A 17,664-nucleotide genomic window follows, 5' to 3' on the forward strand; every position below is an offset into this window, starting at 1 on the left:
TCATGCTCAACACTAGAAATACTTTAGAGATCATTAATATGAGTAATTTGGCTACTTTAGTTTTTAAACTAACTAAACTAAAGTAACGATGAAACATTAAAACAAGCTTTCATAGGCATGAACGTGCTTGCAGGCTGGAGTCAGGGGGGAGCTGTTAACTGCATAGTGATATCGATGGATACCCTGGGGATAGACAGCGAAGTTGCTCTCCTACTCCCACTGCCAGTTCTGTGCCTCAGACTGTCACAACACGAATGACTGAGGACTGGTTCGACTGAACACGAAGGTTCCTGATGGAGGGAATGAGATGGGAAATGGCAAGAGGGATACAGTGCGTCAGCTTCTAACAGAAATTGGTGCAATGAGATAATTTCGGTCTCATTTAAGCTGCGTCGCTGCTGAAAAGGAACAAGGATGACAGAAAGAATGAAAATGGAGACATGATCACATGGTCACAGACAACAAGCGTTTTGCATTCAACTAATTTACCCCTAGGGACTCAGAACAAGGGACTACAATACATTTTAAAAGGTTTGTCTTAAACATTGAGGACCAAAATTCGCTGATGTCATAAGAGGGTGGGACTCCGATGACATCAGTGATGCTACTGGGCTGTTGATGTACCATTAACTTTCACTCACTTATGCCAGCAGTGAATTTGGTCTGAAGACATCAACATGTTTTGTACTGCGACATTTCATGTGACTGGTATGCATCATCACTCAGTGATACAAGACATTTACAAACAAATGCATATTATTTCCTACAAAACACCTTTAACTGCACAGTGAAATATTGTAGCATTGATTTCTCCAACAGCACAACAGTACCACATGGTTCACAGAAACAGATAACACAATCCAGGGGAACAGAGACTTCCCTCCCTCAAATCCTTAATAAAATCCTCCTGAAAAAACTGGATCATGAGATTTTTTTCAATAGAGCAGACCTTTTTGAAGATGCACACTTTATAATTCATAATAATTAATGATGGTCATCAAGCTTTAGTTTTCGGCAGAGATTTAGCAGCTGAGAATTGTATCAAAGGCTCAGATGATTAAAATTTAATTCTGCAGAATACTGCACAGTACAGTTACTAGTTCACAAATAATTAAAACTCACCTAAACTTAGAGCTGGTGGAATAATGGGAAAGTTTAATCACAAAGAATTACCGGATGAAAAAAATACCAATATTCCAACAAATAACACTTAATGAATTATTTCACTAACTCTAGCTACAAATATAAAAATAAACTAACAGGATATTTGTTTCAAGTTTCAGAGGGGTAGCTGTGTTAGTCTGGATCTGTAAAAGCAGCAGAGAATCCTGTGGCACCTTATAGACTAACAGACGTTTTTAGAGCATGAGCTTTCGTGGGTGAATATTTGTGATGTATTATCCTGAGTTTTTTTGCGGGGGTTGTTCCCTTAAATACTGATTTGAAAAATTCATAGCTCACAATGAGCTTTGTGTAGCTTGAAGGCATCTCTGACCCAGAAGTTGGTCCAACAAAAGATATTACCTCACCCACCTTTCCACTTTAATGAATCTCACAGTCATTAGTGACGATCTCACTGTATTTCTTATTTGTCCCCTCCCCGTCAGATCAGCTTGGAATATTTTCATGTCACCTGAGATAGCTAGAGTATTATTTTACGTACACTTGGTGGGGATAACTTGTTGCTCTCTTCCAGAAACTCTTCCAAAGTCACCATGTCACTGCCAGGAGAAGCAGATCGCTGCCTGCCAGCATGGGATTGGGTTGGGTTACTCCTCTGAGGTATGTCATAAGTCGAGCCGTTCCTGTGAAGGGAGGGGTCTTGTCTGTTGTTAGAGCTTAAGATGGCAGAAGTGGAATGACAGATGTAGCCGTCTCTGGGCAAGGCAGGTGTGTCTCTACTTGGCACCATATCTTCACTGCTGAGGCTCTCAGCTCTGCCGTAGATACGATCTGAAGAACCTGAGGAGGGAAAAAAGTAACATTAAAAACACTTATTTTCCTCTATTTTAGCAAAATGTCAACTCCCTACTGAGGTAGGTATGTATGATTCAGTTCCTTTTCCATGCTGAATATATCAACTAAAATTGGACTTTACAATCACTATTTCCTCCTCCCCAAACCCATATGAAATCAGAGCTTCAGAATACCAGGAACAGTACATATTCCAGAGCTTCAAAAAGGAATCCAGTTACATGAGCCGAGGTACTTGTCCACAGAACAGGAGTAAGAAGTTCTACTTCATGAGCCAGATTCTGAGCCATAACAGCACACAACAAAAGTCAGCTGTTCACTACCTTGATCTCGGGGCTGTTGTGTACAGGGCCAGTCTTCAAGTACAAGGTACAGCAGCCTTGAAGCTCCTCTAAATTATGCTGGTTGCTAACGGTCCTAAGGAGCTGAAACAGCTGCCAGGGGGTTAGTACAGGGTGGTAGCATCCTGGCCACATCTCTTCCTATGGCCACACTCTTTGCTAGCAACAGGGATAACAATTGAGCCTCCGTGTCAGCTCTGTGGCACTAAAAGAGCCTCCTAGCCCTGGCATTGTGCCAACTTGAGAGCCAGAATTTGCCAGTGAGGCAGCACAAAGTGGTTTCACCAGGTTTAGCCTAATAGGTTTATCCTTGTTAATAGACAGAACTCTAGCATCTAGACAGCATGGAATCATAGAATATCAGAGTTGGAAGAGACTTCAGGAGGTCATCTAGTCCAACCCCCTGCTCAAAGCAGGACCGATCCCCAACAAAATCATCCCAGCCAGGGCTTTGTCAAGCACGATCTTAAAAACCATTAAGGAAGGAGATGCCACCACCTCCCCAGGTAACCCATTCCAGTGCTTCACCACCCTCCTAGTGAAAAAGTTTTTCCTAATATCCAACTTAGACCTCCCCAACTGCAACTTGAGACCATTACTCCTTGTTCAGTCATCTGGTACCACTGAGAATAGTCTAGATCCATCCTCTTTGGAACCCCTTTCAGGTAGTTGAAAGCAGCTATCAAATCCCCCCCTCATTCTTCTCTTCTGCAGACTAAATAACCCCAGTTCCCTCAGCCTTGCCTCCTAAATCATGTGCTCCAGCCCCCTAATCATTTTTGTTACCCTCCGCTGGACTCTTTCCAATCTTTTCACATCCTTCTTGTATTGTGGGGCCCAAAAAGCATGTTTATCTTACAAAGTTGTACACAGAGTGAGAATGTTGGAGAACTGCTTGTATATACAGACAGAGTTTAAGTCTGGACTTTCATCCATCAGAATACCTCAAAATGATACCTTTGATATGGCAGAAGAATCGGTCTCTCTCTCTGTCCTAGAACTCATGCCCCGTTAGTCATGATCATGCTTTAAAAAAATCATTTTTGCTAACACTGTTTCAAGTCTCTGTGGTAGCCAGGCCCCTACTCAGGTTACAAAACCATGTTGTTTGTTCAAGCCCAACTGGAAAGAAAAGAAAATGCTTTGCATGCAATTCAATTTCATTTCCTGTTCGTCAGAAAGCATCTCAGCTCTGAAAATATCTTACCTTTCAAGTTGAGAGGTGAACTACTGCTGGATGCATTTCGACTGCTCTCTAAACTATTTAGCTTGGAAACTGTAAAGAAAGAGGAATATTAAGTTCATGAGCACATAACAAGGTCTGGACAAAACGTAACATTTTCAAAAGTGCCTATGTGACTTAAGAGCCTAAGTTCCATTGACTTTCAGTGAGACTTAGGATTTGACTTTTGAAAATATGACTTTGGCACTTTTGAAAATTTTACCAGAATGTGATGTACATCAAGTGAGAAAGCCTGGACACAACACAAATCAACCCTGCTCTTCCTTTGTCAGGTGTTTAAGAACATCTCATTTTCTTACTATCATTTTGTGCAGAGAAATGTATTCTTCAGTTTGCTTCTACAGTAATTAGGTTTGCCAGAAAGAGAATTTTTTATGATGAAAAGGGCTAATGTGATGTTATGTTTGATATACTAAGGTAGTTTTTATTGGTCCAACTATGAAACATGCAGTTTTATTTAAAACTTCTCCTCTATTTTCAAGTTCTTTTTAGAGGTGAGCTAGTGAATTTTTAGTGCTGACTGTCCCAGCTTGCAAATTCAAAGTCCTCCAGAAAGGCACTTATTATGCAGTGCTGCTGCTACCACTCCGGAAGAAATCTACTCCGGCTGATTCCTTCCCTTCCTCTTATATGTAAATACTGATCTGAAAAATCAGTGCATGCACCTGTACTGCATACACTGAACATGCTGCTGCTGAAGCAGATCTGTTTGTCTTGATTAGGAATTTCTTCTTCTTCTTTTTTTTTTTTTTCACAGTTTCACTGGGAAATAATGAATTTTTTTTAAAAATCTTAAAATAAAAATAAAACATTTGGATCCAAAATCCCCAAGAAATTAATAATAAATAATTTCAGATCATTTTATAATCCAAGTTTAACTATAATGGCCTATGAGGGTTTGTTTAGACATTATGAAGCAGGCCCCAATATCCGGGGTTAGTGTAATCTTACATTCTATAAACTTACCATTTTGTCTGTTTCTTGAAAACTCTACCTCAGGGGATTGGTCACAAAGATTATCCTCTGAATTATATCCTGGAAAGAATATAAAATTTAGTAGGTAACATTAAGTTTAGGAAGGTCAATCCTACAGATTTGCCTCAAATAGACCATTACAGTATAAGTAGTAGAGCCTGTTGAGTGACGTTATAAAGGTTACATGGAGAAGTATCCATCTCTTTGGCTACCATTTTGAATCAATGGGCCCACAGTCAAGCTGAGCTGGAGGGAAGGACTAGTGCATTGTAACGCAACCTCCCACATGGTAGCTTTGCTAGTCTAAAGAAGCCCTGTAACTAGGGCCCTACCAAATTCACAGTCCGTTTTGGTCAATTTCTCAGTCATAGGATTCCATGATTTCAGTTATTTCATGGTGTTGTAACTGTAGGGATCCTGACCAAAAAAGGAGTGTGGGAGGGCGTTTGTAAGATTATTGTTGGGGGGTTGCGCTTCTGCTACCCTTATTTCTGTGCTGCAGCTGGCAGTGGTGCTGCCTTCAGAGGCTGGGCAGCTGGAGAGCGGCAGCTGCTGGCCAGGACCCCAGTTCTGAAGGCAGCACGGCCACCAGCAGCAGTGCAGAAGTAAGGGTGGCATGGTATGATATTACTTCTGCACTGCTGCTGGCAGGGCACTGCCTTCAGAGCTGGGCACTCGGCCAACAGTTGCCACTCTCTGGCTGTCCACCTCTGAAGGCAGCCCAGAATTTACGGGTGGCAATACCATGATCCCCCCTAAAATAATCTTGTAATCACCCTGCAATTCTCTTTTGGGTGAGGACCCCCAGTTTGAGAAATGCTGGTCTCTCCTGTGGAATCTGTATAGTACAGGGCAGTGGTCGGCAACCTTTCAGAAGTGGTGTGCTGAGTCTTCATTTATTCACTCGAATTTAAGGTTTCGCATGCCAGTAATACATTTTAATGTTTTTAGAAGGTCTCTTTCTATAAGTCTATAATATAGAACTAAACTATTGTTGTATGTAAAGTAAATAAAGTTTTCAAAATGTTTAAGAAGCTTCATTTAAAATTAAATTAAAATGCAGAGCACCCTGGACCAGTGGCCAGGACCCGGGCAGTGTGAGTGCCACTGAAAATCGGCACGCGTGCCATAGGTTGCCTACCCCTGGTATAGGGTAAAAGCACACAAAAGACCAGATTTCATGGTCCGTAATGCATTTTCCATGGCTGTGAATTTGGTAGGGCCCTACCTATAACTTATCAAGGGGACCACTGTGTTACAGCTAGAGCCCTGTGTGGATACAAAAATGTGGATCCGCATCCAATCCTCATCCACCAGAATCAACGTGCATCCAACCCATGATTCACTAGCCATCTTCTATGTGTATCCGCATTTGCACTCGCAGCAGCAAGCCGTCTTGCAAGGGCTAGCGATGGGGAGGGTGGGAGAGGGAGCGGAGATGAGTGAGCAGGGGGTGGGGTCTTGCAGGGTGGAAGCGGCACAAGGACGGGGACTGGGGGTAAGGGGCAGGGCAGGGCCGGGGTCTTGAGGAGAAGGGATGCTGAGGGGGCTGGGGGGAAGGGGCATCACATTGCTTGCTGTTCCTGGGGGCTTCCAAGTGATGGCAGCAGCAGTCCATGTTGCATCACAGTGGGGAGAAGGGGTGAGGAGCTGGGGCCTTGCCTGCTCCAATCCCTGTGGCCAGGAGCAGGCCCTGCTGCCCAGGAGCCAGCGGGCCAGGAGCACAGCCAGTGCTGTCATGATGAGTCATGGTGGAGATGCTAGTACTGCCCGAGGGACCTGAGCTGCTGGACAGGAAGCGGTGTTGCAAGCAGGTGCTAGAGCGCCCTGACTCTGGACTGCCAACCAATCCCAGCCACTGGCAGCTTGCCCCAAGCGCACTCCGCCCCTCGGGCTGGCCAATTTGGATACTGCGGGGCAGGTGCCGCCAGGGAGTAGAGCGCTGCACAATTGTATCCGCATACGATCCACTATCCACAAAAATGGTCCGTGGATATCTGCATCCAGGGATGCGGCTATTCACAGATATGAAGCGGATATTCATGGATTTGCAGGCTCTAGTTATAGCATGTGCTGAGCTTCTGTAATTGCAGAAAGCCTATTATGTACCTTGCAGTATCTGTTATGATGGGGGGTCATATTACAGTGAAGTGGGGGCTCCAAGTACTGGGAGTTGGACTAGCTGTAGATACACTAAATACAAGCTTACACAACACACCTTTGGGTTTGCTTTGGTGCCTGGAAGTGGGAGTAGAACTTGAAGCGGTCACATGGATGGCTGAGGTAGAGTAAGTTCGGAAACCCAGCTCCATGCAGTGCTTAGTAGCAGAGTCTGCTGAATTTTCAACATTATCCTTGCTGCCTCCACGTTGGGAAATTCGGTTTTGTTTTAGATCCGTTAATGCTGAGTAGGGGAGAAAGAGGTAAATAAAGGAGGCAACAGAGGACAACACAATCAAACATGTATCTATCCACTTTCACAGAGACGCAATAAGCAGGCACACACAAAAATGCACAACAGAGGCGCCAGTTTTGCAAGCTTTTCAAGAACCAGTTCACTCTTGGGGAAGAGATTTCTGTAACCAGTTTTGCAATCATATGTCTGCACACTAGGGAGGTTAGGAGTGACAAGGGCTAATTTAGTGTCAGTAGGAAGGTTGTTTTTATACATGCAACATGTATTGTGAAAGGAAGAGGATAGACATGAGAGCAAAGACATGGAAACAGAAAAAATAAGTGGGATATGAAATGCCTTAAGGTACATTTTATAAGCACTTGCTTCAGTAATAAAAGGGAATAAAGCTTTGATATATTGACAAGTCAAAGCCATATTCAAAACAAAGATTCCTGACTTTAAAATCACCTAACAGGATTCACGAGAAGATATAATCTCTGTCCATACAGAATTCTGCTGTGGTAAGAGCTCAGACTCTCCAGAGGGTTTAAACTCTCCTCCTTCAATGCACTGATTTCTTAAACAGGATTTTTGGATAACAACAAATACTGCCTGCTAAAATACTAAACACACCTAGATGGACAGAAAGGCTTTTTTCCAGTGATGAGGTGAAATGTATTAAAACCCCCAAATTAACACAACTGATACACATTTCAAGGCTCAAATAAAATAGAGTGAAATGTAAAGCCTTCATTTTAGAAAACAGCCTTGATGAGAAGCAAGATTCTGGTTTCCTACATTTTTCTAAAATGAGGTTAATTAAAGGTAATTAGATACTGAAAACAAAGCAGAGCAAGGCCTTCAAAATAAACAGCTGGCAGGCACAAAACAAAACCAGTTAGTTCAAAGGCACAGGGCAGCAATAAAAATGTATTAGAGAAGGTGGACCGGGGTACTAATGGGTTATGCTGTTTCTGAAAGTTTCTCTCTCAAAAAATGTCTTGTATAGCAGAGGTAGTCTGTCTGTGCTACTACAGCATGGGGCCTGCACCATTTTCACTCTCTCCCACATTTTATACGCTTATAGCACAGCCATAAAAATTGTTATGGGCTAAAACTTGCCATGCAAGTCAATATTTCAAATTGCCTTTGAAAAATTAATTTAGTGCCTTTCAAAGATGCTGAATTAATAGCCCTGGAGACTCTCTATTAATACAAAGAAAGGTAGTGACAGTGCAGACTTCTCTATGTTGCTATGCCAGTGTGCTCAGCTCTGATATGGAGGAATCACCTCTAGGAGAGAAAGGGGAGTTTGGCCTCTCTGCTGAGGATGACCACAAGGGCACCAACTGTGATATGGAAGTGGATTGTGACCATGAGTTTGTTTCACAAGCTACCAAACAGCAATGACTATTAGATGGTAAGGAGTTTGGGAAACTAAAAGAGATCAAATCACCTTTTCTGACATAAAAACATTCTCAAAAGTCAAATTCTCAGAGGCTCAGATCTTACCCTCCAACTTATAAACCTTCTAAAAATGGCTGTTTAGAATTCAAATGTTGAGACAATTGGAGAGTAGCACTGCTAATGAGTGCCACTATATTTCCAGATTTAGACTGCCTGGAAGCACAGAGAAATTGTAATAAGTTGCCATCTTAAATTTAGCTGCACAGAGCACTGGAAAAATCTCCAAGATTTGAGCGTGCTGCGTACTTTAGTAGTGATAATACATTGTAGGAAGCATAGCAAAAGCAATTTCCACATTTCAACTGGACATGATGCAAGTCTGTGATTGCAAGAAGACAATGAAGCGCACAGCAACTTCACTTACTTATAATGTGCACCACAGCCAGTATACATAAGCATACTGCATGTCATGAGGTCCCCTAAGAGTGTACTGCACTGAAGAAATGATCCATAGTGTGCAATAATGATTCATCTTCTACTGAAAACATTAAGTCCACATTCACTAATCTGTGCTTGTATTTAGTTTATTTTAAGGACATGCTGAGTGTTTGTAGCAATGTGTGTGTTCATTTAAGCATGTGGGTTTTTTGTTATAAACTTGAGAAATGTATGAAAATAAAGACAAGGTGTTAGAAATCTCCCATTTCCGAGAAAGAAAGAGGTTCATTAGGAGAAGATGGGATGTCGGAAGAAGACCAGAACCGCAGACGATTAGTGAGAGACTGATGATTCGATGGAGACTTAGGAGACTTTTCTTTGTCCTTGCTTTTGCTTCTCAAAAAGGGAATCTTTTTGCGTTGAGCAGCTAAATTGTTATCACCCAGGAATTCGAAAAAGAAGAAGAAGAAAAATAGTGAACAAAAAATAGAAATATAACTAAAATGTCTTAAAACAGCTAAGTGACAACACAATCCAGTGAAACATGAAAAAGACTAAACTAACCCTGAATAACGTTTAGGGAATCAGATTCATGATTAGTTAATACAGTGCACATGAGCAACCTCTACCTAAAACTGCCAATAATGTCATCCGTGATATAAAATGTATTATAACATACTATATATACATACTTGATATAATTCATGTACATCGAAACATTACTTAGTGGTACCGTATACAGATTACTTAGGGTTTTATACAGACGTCCACCACTGCAGGATCTGAGCACCTTCCATGTAAAATAAGTAGTAACAGTGATTAGAGGACTTCATGGAGTCCCTGGCACTCTGAAGGGGCCTGACTCTACATTTCTTGCTCATCTCAAACTTTCCCTTAGGTCAGCAGGAGCTTTGAATGCACACAGATTGCATTTCACATTTTCTGGAATTACACAGTGCTAAGATACAGATGATTTTAAATATGCCTTTTCATTGTATATTGATCACAGACCATGCAGAATGGGGGTAGGGGGAAGAGAAGAGGAATGAAAACAATTAAAGACTTCTCTAAACTGCCATTTCTAATAATGGAGCCCTCCATTCTTCCCTCACACCCAGCATGAAACCATGAGTGTAAGATGTTGAGACCATTAAAGTTGTTCCTTGAAAAATATTCTTAGAGGACAAAAAGTTAAAGGGAGGCAGATCTGAGCAATCTCAGTAGCAGCAGTGAAGGCTGGAGGTTTTTTTTTTTCTTTCAAAGTTAATAATTCATTAATTTTGTGGGGGTTCCATTAAAATTCTGCATTATTGAGAACATCCAATTATTGTAGAAAATAATTCTCCCAACTGTACACAAAACCAACACACTACACTACATATACATGCACAAAATTATATACCTTTTATATCACATTCTTGCAACATCACAGAAATCACTTGTTACAACTTTGCATTAGGAAACTCTTAAATTGACTACAAATGGAAACACTCCATTGTCTCCACAAATAATAGGCATTTATTAGAAATTAACATGATTTTATTCTTCTTGCATTTATTTTCTGACAGTGCCCTCTGCTGGTGACAGACAATACCACATCAATAACTTTAACAACAGAAAAGGCTAGTGAATTGCATAGTTTCATAGATGGACTTTATTTTCGTTTTGCAAGCTAACTAAATTTTGCCCATCATCTTATTAACTAACATGCCACATATGCAGGAAAATGTGAAGCTGAAAAACAAGTCACAGATAAGGAAAACTAATAAATATAAATACTGGTTTAATATTAAAAGTGCATAACACATGGTGACATAATATATTACATAAGAATCATGCCTATTAAACCTTCCCAACAAATAAAATGCCTAGTGTGTGACTTTTGTTTCATTAACTACCTCTCTAAGTCAGACATATACCTTTGTTTGAAGCTCCATTGTGGCTCACTTTCTCTTCCATAGAGTTTGACCCCAGAGAGGTGTTATCCAGACTCTCCTGCTGATGCTTGAATATCTGGGAAGCAGATGGCGAGGATGCTGTCTCTGTGGATTCAGAATGCCACGGAGGACTCTCCACCGATGATATCAATCGCTCCTTTGCAGCCTCTTTCTTTGGCTTGATCAGTTTGACTAAAGCTCTGGCTCCAATCCAGTGGTTTTTCCTGTTAGAGGCACATTTTGATAACGGAAGATCATAAAATACTTGAAATTTTTTCCCTTGAAATCTAGAACTGTGCCACAGCTTCCCCTCTCCTGCACTTTTAAACGAAGGCATGGTGCAGGATCCTCAGAACGTGAGATGCGGAGATCTTATCATTAAACACATGGCTGGGGAATGATTTCACAAAATGAAAATGGCTGGTTCTCCTCCTTCAAGGTCAGCATCAGTCTAGAGAAATATTTCTCCAGAGCTAGTGATCTGAATAAGGGGACTGTCCTATTGTTAGAAGCAAAACCATACACGAGGACCCACATGAAACATTTTAATAAGGTGGGAGGTCCTGCTACATGAACAGCCTGTAAAGTTGTGAAATCAAGGCTTCTAACCATTAGTATGGATTCTCCTTTGCACTGGATGTGTCAGACATTTATGTTGGGGTTCACATGGCTTTGTTGTTTAAATGATTTTTTTAAAGGCCTATTCCTCTTTTTGGATTGCTTATCCCCCACTGAAAGAGCAGCTCTGGGAGCAGCACTGCTGCTTAATCATTATCTGGGTCACATTCTCTGTGATGCCAATTTAGTGTCAACAGGAAGATGCAGTTCCAAAGACAGACAGAGGTGGCTTTGTTGATTAAACCATCCCACTAGTTTGACAGCCCAGATTAGTGGCCATTCATTGCCTAGCTGCTCCTCAGATCAGACACCCCAGCTCGAATATGAGCACAGCATTTGAAACAAAAGCTGACAGATTATATTGTGAGGCTTTCACAAACAGATTAAACAACCCCAACCTGAGCAGCAATTCAGCATCCTTTGGATACCAGGATCTTATATGGCCCTCATCACTGTAATACCTCTGCCTCTCCCATTACTAAAATACGATAATTTCTCTCTCTCTCTCCTCTACTACCAGGAAGCAGGTTTAGGGATTGGTCTTTTAAACAGAAGAATCTGAGATTTTACTTAATAAACAGCAACGCAGGGCCTGATTCAGGAAAGCATTAAAACATCAATGGAGGCATTGTTCTGTCCCTGCCCCCCGGCTCCCTCCCTGTGATGAGTTCTGCTGCTTGAAACTCACTCCTGGAGGAGGAGGAAGAAGGTGGTACTCCTCAGGGCAAAATGGCTCCCTGTAGAAGCTTATAGTGACTCAGATCCCGATATGAAGTTACTGGGACTTCGCACGTGCACAGGGGTCTATGTTAGCACATGCTAAAGCAGGATTGCCGCTTGAGTGAGTTAACTTTTGTGTGGCTGTTCAATGGGAGTGTGTGGGGGACAACAAACAGGCTCTCATCAAGGAGAATTCCAATTAAAGCAAGAGGCTTCTGGGGTGAGAGGAGAGCGTAGTGATGACCAGACATACCAGTTGCCCTCTTTGTCACATCTCCTGACAGGGAGTCACAGGGTTTTGGTCCTCTCCGGCTATGAAGAGCCCCTTTTGTTCTCAATTCTGTATTGCAATAGTGGCACTGAAATGGAAGGGAACTTACTTTTTTGGAGCAGGATCATAAAACTTGTACTGATCCATTATCTTCTCTTCCAGTTTTTCTTTGTGTCTCCTTAATGTATTTAATTTATCACTGTGAAAATAAAAAAATAAAAAAGGTAGATCTTGAAGGATTTGCTTGGATCTCACAACAGTTACAAAATGGAAGGGCAAGGCCAACAATCACCAGGAGAAGAAAGAGGTCATCCTACAGCTTAGATCTTTACAGATCAAAAAGCCTTCTTATCCAGTGCATTCAAGCAGCAGAAGTAATTTAACCCTAGCGATCTTATTCATTAACAATCTGGGAAAACAAAAAGCAAACACACCTTAACCTTACTGACACGTCAGTTTGATACAGCTGTCATAGATAGAAGGCTCACCAGTTATGGTCTCAATAAAGAGAAGATAGGAAGTAGGAAACCAAAATGCCTTATATTTTGAACAACGCCAATGTTTCCAGAGAGTCATGCTACAATGCAAAATTATTTCTCCCAGTTCTTTTAGCTACCATTTAATTGACATGCTAGCAAATCTACAGGCACAATTTTTCTTTTCAGAAGTGGGGCTGGTTTGTCTCTGCCATATGTTCGTCCAGGTGTTTCATTTACAAACACAGTTTCAATAGTTTTTCCTGGTACTGAAGTAAAACTCAATCAGTTATTCCCAAGATCACTCCTAGCTCCTGGGTCTGTAAATCCAAGGATCTACCCTAGATAGGAACAAGCATGTATTTTGTTCATCCTCACTGTAGTACAGGGAGAGCCCACATATCCGTGTGAAGATTAGATTGTCTGTAGATGTAAAAAAGAAGGAAACAGTGCCATACTTCAGTGAATCAGCCTATTTAAAAATGAGATTGTGAAAGCGGATGAAGAACTTGGACCCTTAGAGACTCTGTGTCCTTTAAAAGAATATTGTGTTGAATATTTATGGTAACAAAAATCACTAAAATGATCTTAAATATCGGTGGCATCCCATGTTTAGTGCCTGGAACACCTGCTATCTGCCACTCCTCCAGTACTGTACTTATTTTAATGAGAGACTGCAGGTTTTTGTTAGCAGGTCAGCCGCTTCATTCTTAAGTTCCTTCAGAGCTCTTGGATGCTGCTCTTTTATCGTCTGGTTTCAGCACCTCCTGTTTTCTACCCTCAACATCTCAGAGTGCCTCATCTTTATTACTTGAAAAGAGTTGGTCTAGGGCAGGGGTAGTCAATTATTTTTTGTCAAAGTCCAAATTTCTCAGACAAGGTATAGTCAAGGTCCGTACTCCACAGAAACATTTTTCACACTGTAATAACAATAATATGTAAATAAAAAGATTTTACGGTCCATTCAAAAGCGTTTGCTTGTCCGGAGTTGGCCTGCGGCCCAACTATTGACTATCCCTGGTCTAGGGTAGGTATCTCCTCAGAATCCTCTGTGGTAGAGGCATGGAAAGATATAGCTTCTCTGCAAAGTCTTTATTCTCCTTAAATGGTCCTTTACTTACCTGGGGAATCCAGTGGGCCCATCAGTTCATTTGGTCTTTCTGCTTCTGATATGCAACGTTTTCCATTTTCTACACTCACCATTTCTTTTTCTTGCCTACCAGCTTACTTCTAGTTGTCAAAGGTCAGTATTTCTAGTCTCTTACATGTATTGCTTCTGCTCTTCATGGTACTGTTCCTTGTTCTCCATGTTTTGCTCCAGTAGCATTTGGTTCTGCTGACTCAGCATCTGAATCTGGCTCAGGAGATGATGGTTCTCTTCTTCCAGATTTCCCTTCAGACGGGTAAGCAGCTAGTCAACAGAATAAGAGGTGAATTTTCCTTTTGCACTTGACTTCACTCTGAATGCAATATAATACACTAGCACAAGTACAGAATTACCTGGGTACAGAGTCAGAGATTTTTAAGGCCAGAAGGGCCCATTATAATCACTTAATCTGACCTGCATAACACAGGGCAAAGAATTTCCTTCAATGATTCCTGAATTGAGCCCATATCTTGTGGTAATTTGTCCTCACAAGTCCTCTTTGGAGTAGGGGAGTGGTGTATCCCCATTTTATAGATGGGGAACCGAAGCACAGAGATTAAGTGACATGGCCAAGGTCACACAGGGACTGTATACCACAGCAGGAACTGAACCCAGTGTCCCAAATCTCAGTTCAGTGCCTTACCTACAAGATCATCCTGCTTCCCAATATCCTGTACTTCCCTCTCTCCAGCTGTGTCTTGCTAATATTGCCCTCCTGCTACCCAAAAGTCCAGCACCGCAGTGTACTGAGTATCTCTTGAGCATCACTGGACACCCTCAACTCCCACTTAAGCAAGGGGAGCTGAGGGTGCTCAGGACTGTGCCCTAAAAAGATGTGTAGGAAATTCAACTCAACAGAAGTGGATCTTTAGCCAGTAGGTTTAGAACTCATTCAAATCCAAAAAGGCCAAGGGGTAACTGGATTTCTCCCTCTCCCTCACATTTTGGTAAATAAACCATGTACAACTTTTACCACAGGCAAATACTCTTGGTCTTATCTGTTCCTTCATGCTGGTTGTCATTGTTTCAATCATGTGGAAGAATTCAATACAGTTATCAGGTTAAGGACAAAACACTAGTCCTCAAGCCACAGTCCTCAATTGCAAGGGCAAGCAGCACAGGAAGGTGGTAGAGGGGTAGCTGGTACAGGAGGTCAGATGATTCCTCACCTTCCAAATAATTCCTGCCTCTGGGTTTAACTCCCTCTGAAAGCCTTTTTCTCCTGCCTTGTCCCAGCCCACACCACACATACTCCCCAAGGAGCAACATCTACAACACAAATTTCCTGATACTAAGAGTTGAGTAACCAAATCATCTTCCCTACGGACAGCACATCACCTCTTTGATGTGCCTGCCTCGCAAGTAATAACGCAAATACGCAGCAAGAGAGGCAGCTAAGCTGAAAGTCCGGCTTCCATTTCAACTGAAAACTTAACCGAAGGTGATTTTCTTCTGTTGCTTAGAGCTCAAGGTCAACAATTTCCAAAGGACCGGGGCACAGACGACCTTTTAACATAGAGGGAGATGAGCCCTTTGGAAAGGCTGGGAAAATGTCCAGCTGCTAGATGCTCACCTCACAGTGGTTATCAAGCTTGGTCAGGGAGATATCCATGGACTGGTGCTGCTCCTTCAGTTCATCATAACGAGCCTGCCAGCGGTTCAGCTCCAGCTGAGAATTATTCAATGAGGTTTTCAGCTCCTTAGTGTGTGCATGCAGTCCCTCATACTCTGCCTTTAGCTGGCTATGCAAGAAATTTACCCTGAAAATGAAGAAATCAGGAAGCTTACAAATAATAATCAACAACTGAAAGCCCCAATACCAGTATGCTGAGCCACGGTTGTCAAATCTAAACTGAATTTGTCAAGGCCAATTTTTAAATCTATCTTTACTTGATTGTATCTTATATGTTTGCTACAGCACTGACAGTGTTACAAAATGTTCCATCTCTACAAAATAATTGAAAGGAAAAGAATACAGAGCATAATGCTTACTACTCTTCCTTGGTACTTAACCATTTAGGATAGGACAAGTTTCCACGATAAAAATACATCTAAAAGCATTCTGATGTAAAAACAGCCCCACTGGGCACAAGTAAAAACTATCTATTGGAATTTATTTTCTTGATGCATGAAATGTAAGTGTTATTGTGCACTGTATGTCATAGACATTGCAATACTTCAGTAAATTAGACAACTTGTTGTTTGTTTTTTAAGTCACTAGTAATGCTAAAAATATCTACTATTCCTGGATGCCAAAAATGAATTCTGACTCTGTGGACAAATAAAGCAAACAAACCTACTTCTCCGCAAACCCTCTGCAATTTTGGGACACTGTTCCCAAGCCCTGTCCACATAGGAAAATGACCCATGGTTGAAAAGAGCAAGCTCAGAGAACCCTGGCTTGCACAGCAGTAGTGCAATAACCTGCATTCCATGAAAACAGCATAAGGTTATATCTTCAGCAAACTCAAAGAACGTTTGATTTTTAAACATGGTTCAAATTATGATGTAGACATAAAGCCTCAGGTCTTGCTTACACCAAGCTACTTCTTAAAATTTCCCCATGAACCTGCCTGAACATTGCAGGTTCACTGGTTGTAGCAACAACTGTAGTGCTACCAGCCTGAAACATTTTTACCACTGTCTTGTCTAACCTTGCTCAGTTGGTTCCAGCATTGTTTAAAATGTGCCCAGTAAGTATACAAACCACTGAGTCCACTTTTAAACCATGTTTAGTTCTTGTACTTTAGCCTTGACAGTGTTGCTAGTCTGGACAGGTTATTACAACTTAAAATAAGGAACATCAGAGCTTTAACTCCTGGCACCAGAGCACATCTTGAACAAATCAGAAATAATATAGTTACAAAGGTAAGGGAGACAGTATTGGGTATTTGGGTAGCAATTTCAGCTGACACTGAATACAAAGCACCTTCTAGTGAATCCTCAACAATTGGAAGGCATGTTCCTCCTGTTCCCCATCATGGGGCAAATTCCACATTGATTTATGCCCCATGCAATCCCATGGATTTTCATGAGATTGCAATGGCCAGAAGTCAGCACAGAATTTGGTCAGTAGACCCTTTATAAAACAGATACACATGCAAACAAAAACCATAGCCCCAGGCTATCTGGAATGAGTCCAAGTCACAGCAACAGACTACATCTGAATCACTGACTAACTGCCCATTTACAATTATTAGAAAGCTGATTATCTACCAGCGATTAAGCAAACATGAGCAGATTAACAAAACAGAGCTGTTAGGGAACAGAAATTCTGTTATGACTAGACACACTGATGAAGGCTTCCAGGAACCTTATGTTACCACAACAGTGGATTAGAGCAAGTCTATATTGCATAGGATTGAATTTTTACTACTATATGCAAAACATAGTTCCAAGCAGCCATACCTGTCCAGTTCTTCTCTCATCTTTTGATTTTCTCCAGTGGTTATTGTATTTGTTCTCCTTTCTTGCTGCAGAACCTCTCTCTCGGTTTTTAGAACAATTTCCAATTCTTCCAGTTCTGCCTTGTGTTTTACTAAACTGTTGTACCTACAAGAGACGAATAAGCATCTTCTGGGCTTTGCCTACAAAATGTTATTCCTTTAGCACAAGATTTCTCAGTAGATAAAAATGCATCATCAGAAAACAAGACTTCTTCAATATATATTTTTTTAGTTGAGTTCAAAAGAAATCTATAGTGAGTGAGTGAATGCAGGCTA

The 17,664-nt window shown here is 41.4% G+C and overlaps 1 protein-coding gene across 2 annotated transcripts in view; it reads right to left on the bottom strand.

Moving 5' to 3' along the window:
• Positions 1 to 17,664, bottom strand: part of CCDC88C (coiled-coil domain containing 88C) — a 138,338-nt gene that overhangs the window by 3,794 nt on the left and 116,880 nt on the right. Inside the window, exons 21-30 of one of the 2 annotated variants that reach the window (XM_050953169.1) lie at positions 17,351 to 17,494; positions 15,516 to 15,702; positions 14,061 to 14,206; positions 12,429 to 12,518; positions 10,693 to 10,934; positions 6,752 to 6,937; positions 4,525 to 4,593; positions 3,523 to 3,591; positions 1,664 to 1,962; positions 183 to 398 (exon numbers count right to left, since the gene is read on the bottom strand). In XM_050953169.1, the coding sequence (XP_050809126.1) occupies positions 183 to 398; positions 1,664 to 1,962; positions 3,523 to 3,591; positions 4,525 to 4,593; positions 6,752 to 6,937; positions 10,693 to 10,934; positions 12,429 to 12,518; positions 14,061 to 14,206; positions 15,516 to 15,702; positions 17,351 to 17,494 (1,648 nt within the window). The remainder of the gene's footprint in view (positions 1 to 182; positions 399 to 1,663; positions 1,963 to 3,522; positions 3,592 to 4,524; positions 4,594 to 6,751; positions 6,938 to 10,692; positions 10,935 to 12,428; positions 12,519 to 14,060; positions 14,207 to 15,515; positions 15,703 to 17,350; positions 17,495 to 17,664) is intronic. The other variant, XM_050953170.1, reaches the window with a different exon arrangement.

This window comes from Gopherus flavomarginatus, chromosome 5, assembly GCF_025201925.1.
Source record: "Gopherus flavomarginatus isolate rGopFla2 chromosome 5, rGopFla2.mat.asm, whole genome shotgun sequence".
NCBI lineage: Eukaryota > Metazoa > Chordata > Testudines > Testudinidae > Gopherus > Gopherus flavomarginatus.